Raw genomic sequence first — 15,000 nt, 5'->3', positions numbered from 1 at the left:
TTGGCAACGCATGACTCTCTCTCTCTCTCTCTCTCTCTCTCTCTCTCTCTCGTGTATTTAAATTTTATCTGTATGTTTTTCTATAACCTTTTGTTATCTTCTGAACATTTTGATTTAATTTCTTTTTGCCCTGAGGGCTGGATGTAAAAAAGCATATACATGCTTATTCCATTTCCCTCATTAAAAAGATTCGTCCGTTCGTTCGTTCGTTCGTTCGTTCGTTCTCTCTCTCTCTCTCTCTCTCTCTCTGAGAGACTGAGCGTCAGTGTCAGTGTGCGTGCGTGGCGTGTGTGTTAGTGTGTGTGGACGCCGGTGTAGTGTTAATGTGTGTGTGTGTGTGTGTTTTTGTGTGTGTGTGTGTGTGTGTGTGTGTGTGTGTGTGTGTGTGTGTGTATACTGATGTGCCGTTGTATGCATACGTGTGTGCGTTCGTGTCAGTGCGCGCGCACGCGGCGTGTCAGGTTTCGTGTGTGCGTGTGCGTGCGCGCGCGCGCGCTATCACGGCTGTGTACAAGCGTTGCATATGTGGAATGACTAAGGTAGTTATTAAGACTAATGGTTATGCTGCAGCTGGAAGTGTCAGTCAGGAACAGGTATATGACATGGTAGCTGAACTATACATGTTTTTTCCCCGAGTGCACGCTGTGTAGCATATCAATGGGTACAGGCTCAGTGCATTAACTGTAGAGAAATGAACGGAGTATTGAAGTTGAAGACTTAGTAGAGAAAACAATGCAAATTATTACTGGTCGACACCGTCTGGTTTTGCTCAGCAAATCACGCAATGATTTTAGACAACAATTAGGCCTATGCAGGCAACCGAACTTATTTTTGTGGGCCAACTAGTCGGACCAAGTATCGATTGCTTGCTGACGTAGTATATCGATGATCAGCCATAACAAGTCAAGACAAGAGCCTGCTCCAGTTACATTATCTCTCTCTATCTCTCTGTCTCTCTCTAAGTGTGTGTAGAGGAGGAGGGCTGTGTTTCAGTCGCCGTCCATTTTATTTTATTTCTGGCGTGTGTGTGTGTGTGTGTGTGTGTGTGTGTGTGTGTGTGTGTGTGTGTGTGTGTGTGTGTGTGTGTGTACGGTGTGTGTTTGTGTGTGTGTGTGTGTTTGTGTGTGTGTTCGAACGCGCGCGCGTGCATTCAAGCGTACTAGTTTTCATGATCAGGTTGCATGCATGGTGTAGTTAAAAGACGAGGATTATACTGCTACTGACAGTATCGGATAGGAAAAGGTATGGCCAACTGCATGTAGGATATAGCTGAACAATATTTATCCTATTTTTGTCTCTTTTTTTTTTTCCATGTGTGCGTCCTGTCACTTATTGATTATTGCTACGCCAAATACAGTCAGTTAAAGTGCTTGAGTTCAGAAGTGTGTGAAGGTGAAGAATTAAAAACAATGCAAATTACACTTATCAGCACATGATATTGGCTGCCAATGCCGTATGGGAGTGAGTTGGAGCAGGTCTATGACGAATGTTAGCCCACAATTTGTCGCTCTTCAGATTTTCTGTGCGCGGAGAGAGAAATTGTGGGCCAGCCGGTTTGATCAGTTGTCCAGTTGATTCTTTGCTGACGTGGCGTAAGCCTATCGATCAGCCAGCATTTACAGGTCAGGACAAGATTCTGTTCGAATTACAGATTCTCTCTCTCTCTCTCTCTCTCTCTCTCTCTCTCTTCAGGTTTTCTTTCTTAGTCGGTCTCATTTTGTCTCTGTGTAGTTGTCGGTCCACACGGAGCTCTCTCTCTCTCTCTCTCTTCAAGTTTTCTTTCTTAGTCGGTCTCATTTTGTCTCTGTGTAGTTGTCGGTCCACACGGAGCTCTCTCTCTCTCTCTCTCTCTCTCTCTCTCTCTCTCTGTGTTCGTTCGTTCCTTCTTTAGTTTAACGTCTTTTCACTGTATGTGATATTAGACGAGGGGAGTGGGAGGAGGGGGAGGGGGGGGGGAATTACTGTGTACGCGTACGAGTAAGTGAAAGTGTGTGTGTGTGTGTGTGTGTGTGAAAATTATTGATTTAAGTTTTGTTTAAAAAATAAACAAAAAATCATAACAATATAACATATTTCTAATGAAAAACTAACAACTATAACAGCGAACCAACTGGACTATTTAACAAGGAGCTGAAAAAGTCATACATTAGCAATGGACTGCTGAAGATCGTCAACACTGAAGATGTTTTCAGTTCAGGGATTTGAGACTTTAACATATCGCAAGTTGGTATATGATCGGCTGTTATGTGAGCACCACAGATGCAAGAAACATTACTGACATATTTTGTCCTAAAACAATTCATTTTCCATCTGCAGATTAGAGAAATGATTTGCCTCTTATGAAAATCATTATGGTAATGTTTTCCCATGAAACCATACATTTTCTGTATGTTGTTATGTAACTCCGAGTTACCGGTGTGTTTTTCTTCAAACTGAAATTTTGACCATTGGACTTTTTTCTACCATGGTGTAACATTCCTGTAGTGAAAGCGAAATATTTAAATCTAACTCCTTCATGGAACTTCTAGCTCCTTTTTTTTTTTTTTTTTAATTTTTTTTTTTTTTTTAGCCAAAATGTCAACTTTTTCATTGTGCAGGCAATATATTAACATTTTCACACACGTCTGTTGTAGTTGTGCGTGACGGTGTGTGTGTGTGTGTGTGTGTGTGTGTGTGTGTGTGTGAAGATGCCTGCACAATGAATGCGTGTTCTGACATCTTTTGATTCACGAACTCTTATTAAGAGGCTCTCACAAACGGGCCTTTTGCTGGATTCCTTCTCATTGCGGTTTTTACTATAATGAAAAAGTGTGTGTGTGTGTGTGTGTGTGTGTGTGTGTGTGCACGCGCGCGTGTGTTTCTGTTCGAATTACACATTCTCTCTCTTTCTACGTATTTTTTTTTGTTTTCTCTTCATTTTTTGTCTTTTTTTTTCAGTTGGTCTCATTTTGTCTCTCCGTCGGTCTGCACGGAGCTGTCTGTCTGTGTGCACGTCTGTTGCAGTTGTGCGTGTGTGTGTGTGTGTGTGTGTGTGTGTGTGTGTGTGTGTGTGTGTGTGTGCGTCGGCGTGTGTGAAAATGCTAATATATTGCCTGCACAATGAATGCGTGTTCTGACATCAGGCATTTCGAGGCGGCCTTTCGTCTGCCACAGCCAGATTTTGGCCCCGCGCTCCCCTCACTCCACGACTAGTAAATCAACCACATTGCTTCTAATTTCTTTCTTTTATTTCTGAGCTCGAGAAAAGGGAAAATTCAACAGCCTGAACCGGACTATAAATGGCGGGCGATTTGAATCAAGCCAGTTTCTCACCAGAGTCTGACACTGTGACGTCGGTGAAGGTTTATTCAAAATAAAAGCCTAATAAAGCTACGGTTTGGCTTCATTTATGGCAGAGAGCGAGATTTGCCTAGCAGCTTCCAATCTAGACCTGAATTGACTTTGGAAAGTACAAAATGTATCAGCTACACGTAATACAAAATTTGAATGCAGAGAAAAGGGGCGCAACCGAAACCTTGCTCTCGGGAGTTAAGACTTTTTAAGTGCACGACGTAAAATCGTTGCCATGCCACACTTCACACGAGTGCTAAAAATTTAATGTGTCTTAAAAAAATTCAAATACCTTGATTTATGACGTGTTTAATGTGGCTGAAATTTGACATCATTCTGACGCTTTAATTGGCAACAATCGGAAAGCTTCGTTCTCGCGGGAGTGACGTTAACGCTTGTTCTACGCGATGTCTGACGCACTTGCATTGTTGGTCCAGGAAGCAGTCAGGCCGTCAAACAAACGTTGACTCATACAGAAGCAGAGATGAACGACATATAACCAGAACGTTTCACCACCACAACAGAGAAAAAAACAACCAAACTTGCTCCTTGCAGGAAGCTACAGATACTTTCACATCAGTCGGAGAGCAATGTACGTATGTGTGTACCAAGGTCAAGGCAGACGCCTATTTGGTTCCTCTTCTGTGCGCAACAGAGACCAACCAGCTACTTCTGTCCCAGATCCGTCGTCTCAGACTTCCCGCTCGTCTACAAGCAGCGACCTTGGCGTCATCAAGGAAGCAGCCCAGACCAGTGACAAGATGAATGTGGATTCTCCACTGGAGGCTGCCAGCGACAAAATTACGACAGCTGATGTGCCGGTCACCACTTCCATCAAGCCTACCCTGCCATCCACCACCCCGGGTACATAATTCATCGACAGGATTCAAGGGAAGATCCTTTGTGTCCTGCAGTTGGTCACAATTAAATAAAGTGGAAGAAACTGTGTTCTAAGATCGTAGAACTCCACAGCTATTTTAAGAACGATTTTTCATGACAGTCACATATTCTCAGCATCATGTTCGTTGCAGCCAGGATAATGTTTGTTAAAAGTCACTTTAATCCAAGTGCTGGATGTGCTTTGTACAGATGTACAGACATTTTCCACAAATCTTGAATCCCAAAAAGAAAGATGGTTTCAACTTTCATGTTGTGTGTGTGTGTGTGTGTGTGTGTGTGATCTAACGCTGAATAAGCAGAGAATTCAATGGACTCCTCAGGTGTGCAGGATGCATGTCTTTTCATATCAGCTGCGTGATTGCTGCTTATGAATGGAGCTTCAGTACAACGCGGCATTGAACAACGCCGAGGGCCTTACATTTTTTACACCTTCTGGCCGGGTGCACAAGACACATCACGTGGATCACGATGTGGTGATGTACTGCTGAATTATCACTGAGCCAAATGAGAACCTTTGGACCCAAAGCGACTAAGAGAGAGAGAGAGAGAGAGAGAGAGAGAGAGAGAGAGATGTAATGAATGAGATAAATAATGGTTACTACCAATCTCGGCCATTTTGTCAGTCATTTTGTGTTGGTAGTTTGCCCCATGTAGGTGCTCATCTTTTTTGTCTTTGGAGGTTGGCATCTCTGCATGTTATTACTGAAAAAGTTCCACTTGAATATGGCAATTCGCCCCGGCTAAATCATGTCTTAGTGCAAGGGAGAAAACGACCCAAAGAGTTTATTAATTTGTGGAAATTCCCCCGCATTCGCATCCGGCACTAAATACTGGAGTTCTATTTGGAGGTCTGCTGAGGCAAGTGTGGAATGAGTGATCCTTCCCATCAGTACATATAGATGAGGAAAATATTCTAAAAACGTGCAAGGGGAGGTTATTATCTACCCCCCCAAAAGCAACAACTATTCCCTGGACCCCACCAGGGCGTTGCCCCTGCACCCCACCGGGGCCTAGGTGTACCCCCTTGGCCCTGGCCCAACATTAAGTATTTTTCACAACTACCTGTTTACATCTTTGAGGTCTGCTTGATGGCTTTACGCAGCCAAACTAATAGTAGTGCCTGGGTGCTTGTGGAAGAAGGGAAGCCATGCAGGCTGACGCCAGTAAAACTCGATTGCACTGTGTGCAAAGACCCAGCGGTGAGTCCCAGCCCTTAAAATTGATTTGATCCAAAGGTGGTATTCCCCCGTGGGGTGCTGGTGATCTCAGTTCACTGTGAATAACATCCCCGTCTCAGTTCTGGAAATTCTGTACAAGAAATTCCCTCCGGTTCTGATGGTTTCTTTGTTTCAGCATCTTTTCTTCCTTCACAATATGGTCTACTTTTTCTGCCTTCCCAGTCCATTCCCCTTTCTTCCCCCCCCCCCTCCCGCCCCCCCAAGCAAGCCTTGACATTATTTTTCTCTCTTGTCCTCAGTCTATGACTGATGCACTGTCTGTGCTTTTTTGGATCAGATTTTTTTTTCTTTTTTTTTTCGTTTTTTTTTTCCCTTTGTAATCTGGGGATAAATGATCAGTAAAATAATCCAAGAATGGCGTCCCTATATTAGCACAACCTCGTTTTAATTCCCTTAAGAAGCTTAACGGTTAAGAGAATGTCATGAACTGATGTGTGTGTGTGTAACAATTTTGTGTTAAATGCAGTGGAATCTTTCATTAATTGCGGTCGAACGGCCATGTTATCTAATGTCAAAAGGGTAACCCTGCCACACCAGCAGATATTCTATGTGCCTTCACCTACAACCTGTCTCCATCATCCTTCGCAATGCAACTGGAAAAAAAAAGAAAAAAAAAAGAAAAAGAAAAAAGAGAAAAGACTCGACCTGAACGGTTGTTCAAGGGAAGCAACTGTGCCAAATGATATTTTCCCACCCGTGGGAAGTAGTAACCCTTTGTTTCGGCTAAAAGAACACGTTCCCATGAAAAAAAAAACCCCAAAACAAATAAAAAACATAAAATGTATGAGTAAAAAACAACAACAACAACAAAAAAAAACCCACAACAAAAACACAACAAACAAACAAACAAAAAAACAACAAAAAACAAACAAACAAACAAAAAAACAAACCCAAACAACAACAACCCAAAACAACAAAAAAACAACACATACAAACTGCATAAGCGAAAAAAATAAAACACAAACAACTCCAACCGAACAAACTTGACCTTAAGGGTGTAGATGCCAATAGGTCGTTAAACTTCAACAAGGAGGACACAAGCAAGCGACAACAACAACAACAAAAAAAAGCATAATATCTCTCAGTTCACCGTCTGACCCCTTTCATGGTTCTTCACCCCCACCTTCCAACCCCCTTTTCCCTCTGTTAAATAGAATAAGAAACCGTGAAGTTAAAACGGACCACAGCATTGAACACCTGCCTACCACTGACCGACTGAAAAGACAGCCGCGGACATCTGTCTAGAACAATTTAACCTTAAGGGCGTTAAAACAGTAGGTCGTTAAACTCCACTTTGTCTGTTTAGTTAAACAGGTACAGGAGGATGGGGGTATACAGTTTGATCAATTGAAACTTCTAAGTTGAATCTTGCTGGAAGAAAATTTCAGTGCTGAATGTCACTGCAACTGATAATTGGTGAATAGGCGTGACAGGTGACTTACACTAATGCACGGTTGATAATTCTCACCCGCTATCACCTTTAGTTTACAGACTGAAAAGTCATGCAGTAAATCAAAGGAATTCCAACAAACTGTGTAAACTTTATTTTAACAGTTACAGAATTATTATTTTTTTCGCGAAGATTGGTCAGTTGGCATCGGTGGTCTAGTGGTAGAATACTCGCCTGCCACGCGGGTGACCCGGGTTCGATTCCCGGTCGATGCACTGTTTTTCCGCCCTCTCTTTTGTTTTTGTCAGTTCGTTGCAGCACTGTTCACTAATGCATCAATTATATGTGTTCTAATTTTGATTCTGTCATAATTGATATTCTTTACCGCAACACACACACACACAGAACACCAAATCTAAACCAATCAAGAAAACTGACACCAGACCATGAAACTGACATCAGACACATGTCTAATTCATGTCTTGCTTTATTTGCAATCAGTGCATGGTTCAAAACACTGTCACAACCAAGGAAACAAAAACCAACAAAACTAAAACGCATATTATACATCTGTTTATTTCAAGTTCTGGAAAACACGAAGCTTCTAACCAAAAGCAAAACAAAACGCAAACCCAGACAAATCGATTTTCATTCCACTCTGGAACAGTTATGTGACGAGAAGACGACGACTGCTAGTACAGAGAAAATACACAAGTCGGAAATTTGCCTCGCTACATGGACATGATGTCGCATGCTGTGCACACTTCCTCAAAACACAAGTGGTTTGATTCACAGGGTTTTAAAGCCCTGTAGATCACTGCATGGTACCGTCCCAGTGTTCGAAACAGATCGATGGAAGTGTGACCAATAACTTAAAACATCAGACAAAAGAATACGTTCACAGCAGACAAAAAACCCGAAAACAACATACATTGATAAACTCGATAAAAAACAAACAACAACAAAAACAAAACAAAACAACAACAAAAACAACAAAACAAAAAAAAAACAACAACAAAAAACAAAAACCCAAAAAACCCCAACATGCAAGCATATCTCAACAAACCAAAACCAAACTGAAATGCAGTAAAAATTCACTCTGTGACAGACTTAAATATTTATTTACTTCTTTATTAACAAACAAATAAAAAATCTAAAGAAAAACTTCGGCAGAACAAAATAAGAAATAAAATCATTGTCACACACAACACCGTCATCCGGATGAAAAGAAAATGGAAGGGATGTTAACTATACACATCAGTGTTGTGCACAGCCATATAATACTAAACTGGACGACTGGAAGCACAAGCGTGCGAGCATGTGTAAACAGTAAACGCTGGGCTGCAGTTACAAGACGTCACACGTGCCCAGCCTTTTTCAAAAGTGCATGACAAGCAGAATAAAATCGATATATCAAAACGGTTTCCTGTAGAACACTCAACACGCTATAATTATGTTCAAAATCACGACAGAAATGTGTACACCGATAACATTATCACACAGAGCTTTGAAACTGACAAGCAAGATGGGAGACGGGTGGGGAAATAGGCTGCTTAACATGAGGGAATATTTGGCTGTTGATTTGGAAGATCATTTTTGAAGATGTTTTTTCTCTTTGGGGACTAACTCAGTCTTTCTTTCCCTTTCTTTCCTTTTTCTCTCTGCCTACCTGACTCTGTGTGTGTGTGTGTGTGTGTGTGTGTGTGTGTGTGTTTGTTTTTTGTTTGTGTGTGTGTGTGTGTGTGTGTGTGTGTGTGTGTGTGTGTGTGTGAATAAGGCACTGATAAGTGGAGAGCCGTTGCTGTGCACAAGTGATATGAATCAATCTGCTTTTAAGTGCCGTTTATTTCAAGATCATCCATGTACGCATCACCATGTCTTATACTCTCATCTGGACAGGACGCTGATATTAACATCCCCCCCAACCCCCCAGTTCTGCATAATTCGGACATACTTTCTCATTAACAGACCATGCAGCACATAGGCCTGTAGATGCAAACAGGAAATGCTAGAAATACATGAACTGATCGGTGTTATTTTTTCTTCTTCACCTAGGAATAAAATCCCAAACTGATACAAAACCATCGACAGAACGCTGTACTATAACTACTACTACTTTTCTACATAGAAAAAAAGGACAAGAAAACTGCTAAAAAAATAAAAAAATAAAAAGAGAGAGAGAGAGAGAGAGAAGAAAAATATTAATCCAGCAGTCGCTTAAGTCAGAGTCATGGGAATGTAATGAATCTTTTTAGGTGATGCAGGGTAGTAGATGCAAACCTTAACTTCTGTATGGAGAGCCAGTCAATGTACGCCAATCATACATCCCCAAACGCAGACAACCGAACTCCGCGAGCTGTGGTGAAGTGTGTAGCCTATGTTGGATGTTCGACTGATCCGCTTTTTGACCTCATAAGTTCACTGACTGGGTCTACAATAATTCGGACGATAACGTGTTTCTGATAATTTTTGCAGCATTTTGCTCGAAAGATAAAGCACGTGATATCACTGAAATAAACTGAAAGTTTTTTTTAAAAATTCTTCTCTTTTTTTTAAAATTAATTTTTTACCATCGACGGACGATCACTCTGCTGTGGTTGTCATATATTTTTGTCAAGCTGCATTACCTCCCTTTTGTTGCAACTCGCTTCGGAACTGATAGGCATAAAGTTATGGGTGAGAAACTGATAATTATGAACAGAACACAATTTGTGGCGGAAAAGTCATTGAGAATAATGCATTAATGTACAGGCTGTGTGCCTATTTAAACGACATATATAAAGGGATAAAGTTCAGCAGCAAAGTCTTATGAATGAATGGAACCAATATATAGTTATCACAGAACAGACATTGTGGAACTTTCTTATCTTCAACTGCACATCTAATTTTCAATGCTGTCAATGAGGCGAAGCTAGTTAGTAACAGGGGATCGAAATCAAACGTATTCCTTGTTTCACAAATTATCTCTGTCAAGGATGCTGATCTTCATGACGCTGTTAACAATTACAAATAATCTATCAGTAATGTGAATGTATATACCAGATAACAAATCCACGTGTTAAATTTGCCTCAATGATCTATTTCACAACTTTACGATTCCCATTATTTTTCATAGCTTCACTTATTTTGATAATTGAAGACAGGGGATTTAAAACCTAAACTAAGTACAAAATTAATTCACTTCATCCATACGTCCCAAAATCGAAGACAAATCTAGAGAGAAAGCTAAAAGCGCAGTCTTTATAACGCTGACTATGAATGCCACTGTATCTCATACGAGTAATTTGAAAAAGGGAAGAAAGGCAGGGCGAAAGTGGGAGGGGTTGTGGGTAATGTCCATATCTTTCCATTCTGTATGTTCAGAGGAAAAAACCAAAATGGGACACACATCATTTCGTAACTTTATAGTGTGTTGTAAACACAACATCTGTCTAAACTTTGTACATCAAAATCGCATTCACACGTTAACAGAAAATAAGGTAAGAACAACGGAATTTTGAAGACAATGATATCATCGTTTTGGCCTCAGCCGCTGAAGTTCTGCACGGTTTACCTCTATGAATCATCGATAATCTGTGCTGTGTCCCTTTCTGTAGAATTCCTTTGTATTGGTTGTACTGCACAGCGACTTCACCAAACACCGCACTGTATAATACCTTGTAGTTTAGAATTGTAGTGATGTTGTGAATTTTTGTGCTTATGAAAAAAGATAAATTTCCGATTGAAATCCGCATTGCGCTCTTTTGTTTCTCTGTCTCTCCGGCTCTGAGGAAGTTTTACACATCAACAGAACTTCTGACAATATTTTATTTTCTTTTTCTTTTTTTCTTTTAGAGAAACAGACACCTTTCTTTCATAGCAAATGTGAAATAAAAGGACACAATAAAAAGAAGAATAAAACCTCAAAAAAGAAATATAACGAAACAAACTAGAACAAAATCAAATCGGATCAAACCGTTTTCGAAACAAACAAACAAACATAAAAAAAAAGAAACCCAAAATATTCCAACGATTTGGTCTGATTTGATTTGGTTAAGTTTCATTCTTTTTTTTTTTCTTGATTAAAAAATGGAAGTCTGTAGTTCAAGCAATCTCGGCTCAGCTCCCTACCCAGAGCTGAGTTGTTGCGTGGAGCCAGTCAACTTCTCAGTGGGGTGGGATGGACAGATGGCGGAGAGTGTAGCGGTGGTGGGAAGGGGTGGGGGAAGGGGAGTTCATCTGAAAGGTGTAGCGTTCGCAGTGTATGAATCCCCGTATCCCCCTGTGGGAGCTGTAACAAACAAATGTCTACTCTAAAAAAGAAAGAAAGAAAGAAACGAAGAAGAAGAAGGAGAAGAAGAAACAAACAAATGTCTACTCTAAAAAAGAAAGAAAGAAAGAAAAGAAGAAGGAGAAGAAGAAAACGTAAAAGTGGGTTATTGATTTAGATATCAGACATGCCCAACACCACATCATACCACTCCACTCCACTCCACTCCACGCCACATCACACACACACACACACTCTCTCTCTCTCTCTTACACACACACACTCTCTCTCTCAGTCTCACAGCCGTAGAAAAACACACAAATAAACACACACACACACACACACACACACACACACAGAACCATCACACACACACTCTCTCTCTCCCCCCCGACCAGCACACACACACACACTCTCTCTCCCCCCGACCAGCACACACACACACACACACGCACGCATAACTACCCCTTTCCACTCATAGATGAGCTCCCTTCCACCAGGAACTCCGTGACAGCACGTAGAAGGATCGGGACTGTCTCATTTTGACTGGGAGGTCACCTCCTCCTACAGCCCACCACCTGATCACAGTTACCTCCCCCCACCCACGTGCTCTCTCATCTCCTCACTATCCCTTCTTCCACTCCCCTCCTCCACATCCCCCCCCCTTACCCTCCCTCCCCACACTTACAGTTCAGCTCCTCCGCTAGGGACTCTGTGATGATGCTGAAAGGACAGGGATGTCACCTCAAACAACAGTCCACCCACCTGACCTCAGTTCCCTCCTCCCCCCCCCCCCACACACCTCTCTCTGTCGCCACACCTTCCCTCCACCTTCCACAAATAATCCCCACCCACCACTACACCCCCAGCTCCTCCATGAGGGACTCAGTGATGATGTTGGCAAAGGGTCGGGACTACCCCTTAGCATTAGGGGAGGTCACCTCCTGAACTGATTTAGCTCCTCCTACAATCCACCCATTTGGCCACAGTTACCCCCCCGCCCACCACGATCACCATCGCCACACAATACCTTCTCCTTCTCGCCCATACGATCCCACTCAGTTCACAGTTGAGTTCCTCCACGTACGAGAGACTCAGTGATGATTCCAGCAAATGATCGGGGCTACCCCTTAGCATTGGGAGAGTCACATACTGAACTGATTCAGCTCTTCCTACCATCCACCCATCTGACCACCACAGTTACCCCCGCCCCACTCACCCCCTCCACATTTCACCATCACCACACAATGCCTTCTCCTTCCACCCTTCCCTTCCCCACTATACACTCACAGTCCACCACCTAATCACAGTTACCTACATCCTCCACCTCCTCATCGCCACACCATCCCTCCTTCCACCTCCCTTCCTTTTCCAACACCCTACCCCATTATTATCCACCTCCCACGCCAACCCCCACCCCCACCTCCATCCGCACCCCACCCGCACACACACACACACACACACGCACACACACACGCACACACACACACACACACTCACAGTTGAGCTCCTCCACGAGAGACTCGGTCATGATGCGGAAGGACCTGGACTGCAGCTTGGGGTTGGGGTCCCCTCTGTACTTGGTCTCCTCCTCCACCACCTGGGACCTCTCCGGCACTGGATCCGGCTCCTGCTCCACCCGGACGGCGCCTCTGTGCAGGAAGCACAACAAAAGTCATATCAACCCCCATGGACAAGCCGCTACTGCCGTCGTCATCGTCGAGATGATTATTTTCGTTGAGGTGGTGATGGCAGACATTGTCATCATTATTCACCATTTTGTGTGTGTGTGTGTGTGTGTGTGTGTATGTTTTCTCAAGGCCTGACTAAGCGCGTTGGGTTACGCTGCTGGTCAGGCATCTGCTTGGCAGATGTGGTGTAGCGTATATGGTTTGTCCGAACGCAGTGACGCCTCCTTGAGCTACTGAAACTGAAACTGAAACTATTCACCATTGTCTTCGTCCTTGTCGCCTTTGTCGTTATCTTTATTGTCGTCGTCGTCATCATCATCGTCGTCGTCGTCGTCGTCACCGTCATCGTCATAATCATCATCATCATTGTCGTCGTCATGACCATGATATCGGCATCATCCGATGCAATGAATATAAATATCCATGGCTTGATGATGATCTCTGATAAACTGCTAAACCCGAAACCCGAAACATCGACCCAGTCCAAAGCAGGATGTCCACAAGAAGGTAAACAACGCCTTCTGTAGAGTTGGGACGGGGTGGTGGGCAGTATGGGGGTGGGGGTGAGGGAGTGGGGGGGCTCACCAAGGTCACGGAGTCTTTTGAAAACACAAACAGCGACTCAGTGAAGTCCATTCATACATTGATATAGTGCTGTGCTGTGCTGTATTTGTTGTGATGTACTGTGAAATGTTGTAAAGTGGAGAGCTCTGTTTTGTTTTGGTACTGTATTGTGGGAAGGGAGGGAAAGAGCCAGAGCGAGAGATAGAGGGTGTGTGTATGTTTGCATGTGTGTGTGTGTGTGTATGCGCATGTGTGCGAGCGTGTGTGTGTGTGCGCACGCGCGTAAGTGCGTATTTTCTCTGTATATATATATATATATATATATGTGTGTGTGTGTGTGTGTGTGTGTGTGTGTGTGTGTGTGTGTGTGTGCGTTTTCTTCAGTTTAACGTCTATTCACTATAAGTGTTTTTAGACGGATGTGTGTGTGTGTGTGTGTGTGTGTGTGTGTGTGTGTGTGTGTGTGTGTGTGTCTGTGTCTGTGTGTCTGTGTCTGTGTGGCTGTCTGTCTGTGAGTGCGTGTGTGTTTGTGTGCCTGCGTGTGTGTGTATCTGTGCTTTTGTGTGTGTGTGTGTGTGTGTGTGTGTGTGTGTGTGTGTGTGTGTGTGTGTTTTATCTTCAGTTTAACGTCTATTCACTATAAGTGTTTTTGGACGGAAAGGAGTAAAGAAGTGGATAAAGGAAAGGGAATGCATGTGAATATTAGTGTAAAAAAGTATTCAGAGAAAAAAGAGAGATTGTGGTGTGTATTGAATGAGGTGTCATGGGAAGGAGAATATGTATATGCATATCAACAAGTATTAACCTACAACAATGTAAATATGAATAACAACATTAATTATAACACATCAAAGGAGGATACCAACTGGACTGGAGTTTAACATTTCCGAAAACATTCTAAGCAATGAATAATCATTCAAAATCTTTTCAGTGGCTAATGAAATATTGGAAGAAAAGTCATCAACTACATCTTTAGGATTAAACGTCTTATGCTCGGACAATGAATGAGTAGATGACTTACAGTTATTTGCTTACCGCATATACATTTTATATTTTTAGAAAATTTTGTACGAAAGGCATTTAAACGAATTCTATACATTAGACTCGTAATTTGTCTTGAATGTGCTGCTGGTGTCGAATTTAGAAAATGTGTGTGTGTGTGTGTGTGTGTGTGTGTGTGCTCGCTCTTACACCTGTATGCACAGGCACACGGGGAAAGCTACTGCCTGCCCTGCCCCCGCGCCCTCCCCCCGCACCCCCCGGCTCCCCCCATACCCCCACCCTCCCTACCTTTGCACCAGCAGGTGCAGGTCGTTGCCGGCCCGGAGCATCTCGGCCTTGGCCTGGTCATGGTTGAGGTGCGTGGCGGGCACGTGGCCGATCTGCACCACCCCGTCCCCAGGCCGCAGCCCGTAGCGGTCCGACAGGCTGCGAGGCTTCACCTGCCCGGCGGGACAAGACAGTCACACAGGTCAGGCATTGTTGGTTGGTCATTCATTTAACGTCTGTTCACTGAAGTGATTTTAGACGAAGAAAAAAGAAAGAAAGAAGAAATAAAGTGTGCAGTGCATGCGTTCATGTGTTCATTCAATCCTTCTTTCCTGTCTTCATTATACATTTGGTATCAACGGCACTGCT

The 15,000-nt window shown here is 43.0% G+C and overlaps 1 protein-coding gene and 1 non-coding gene across 3 annotated transcripts in view; one reads left to right on the top strand and one right to left on the bottom strand.

Moving 5' to 3' along the window:
* The first annotated feature begins 7,062 nt into the window (after window positions 1-7,062).
* Window positions 7,063-7,133, top strand: Trnag-gcc (transfer RNA glycine (anticodon GCC)). Its single transcript has one exon. It is a non-coding gene; the product is annotated as a tRNA-Gly (tRNA).
* A 183-nt stretch (window positions 7,134-7,316) lies between these two features.
* The window catches only part of LOC143283166 (PDZ and LIM domain protein 7-like), a 41,072-nt gene continuing 33,388 nt past the window's right edge, over window positions 7,317-15,000 (bottom strand). Inside the window, exons 2-4 of one of the 2 annotated variants that reach the window (XM_076589328.1) lie at window positions 14,653-14,804; window positions 12,608-12,759; window positions 7,317-11,128 (exon numbers count right to left, since the gene is read on the bottom strand). In XM_076589328.1, the coding sequence (XP_076445443.1) occupies window positions 11,073-11,128; window positions 12,608-12,759; window positions 14,653-14,804 (360 nt within the window). In that variant the 3' untranslated portion in view covers window positions 7,317-11,072. Of the gene's footprint in view, window positions 11,217-12,607; window positions 12,760-14,652; window positions 14,805-15,000 lie in introns of both variants that reach the window. The other variant, XM_076589337.1, reaches the window with a different exon arrangement.

This window comes from Babylonia areolata, chromosome 1 (assembly GCF_041734735.1).
Source record: "Babylonia areolata isolate BAREFJ2019XMU chromosome 1, ASM4173473v1, whole genome shotgun sequence".
In the NCBI taxonomy this organism is placed as follows: domain Eukaryota; kingdom Metazoa; phylum Mollusca; class Gastropoda; order Neogastropoda; family Buccinidae; genus Babylonia; species Babylonia areolata.
This window is presented reverse-complemented; position numbering and strand designations above follow the sequence as displayed.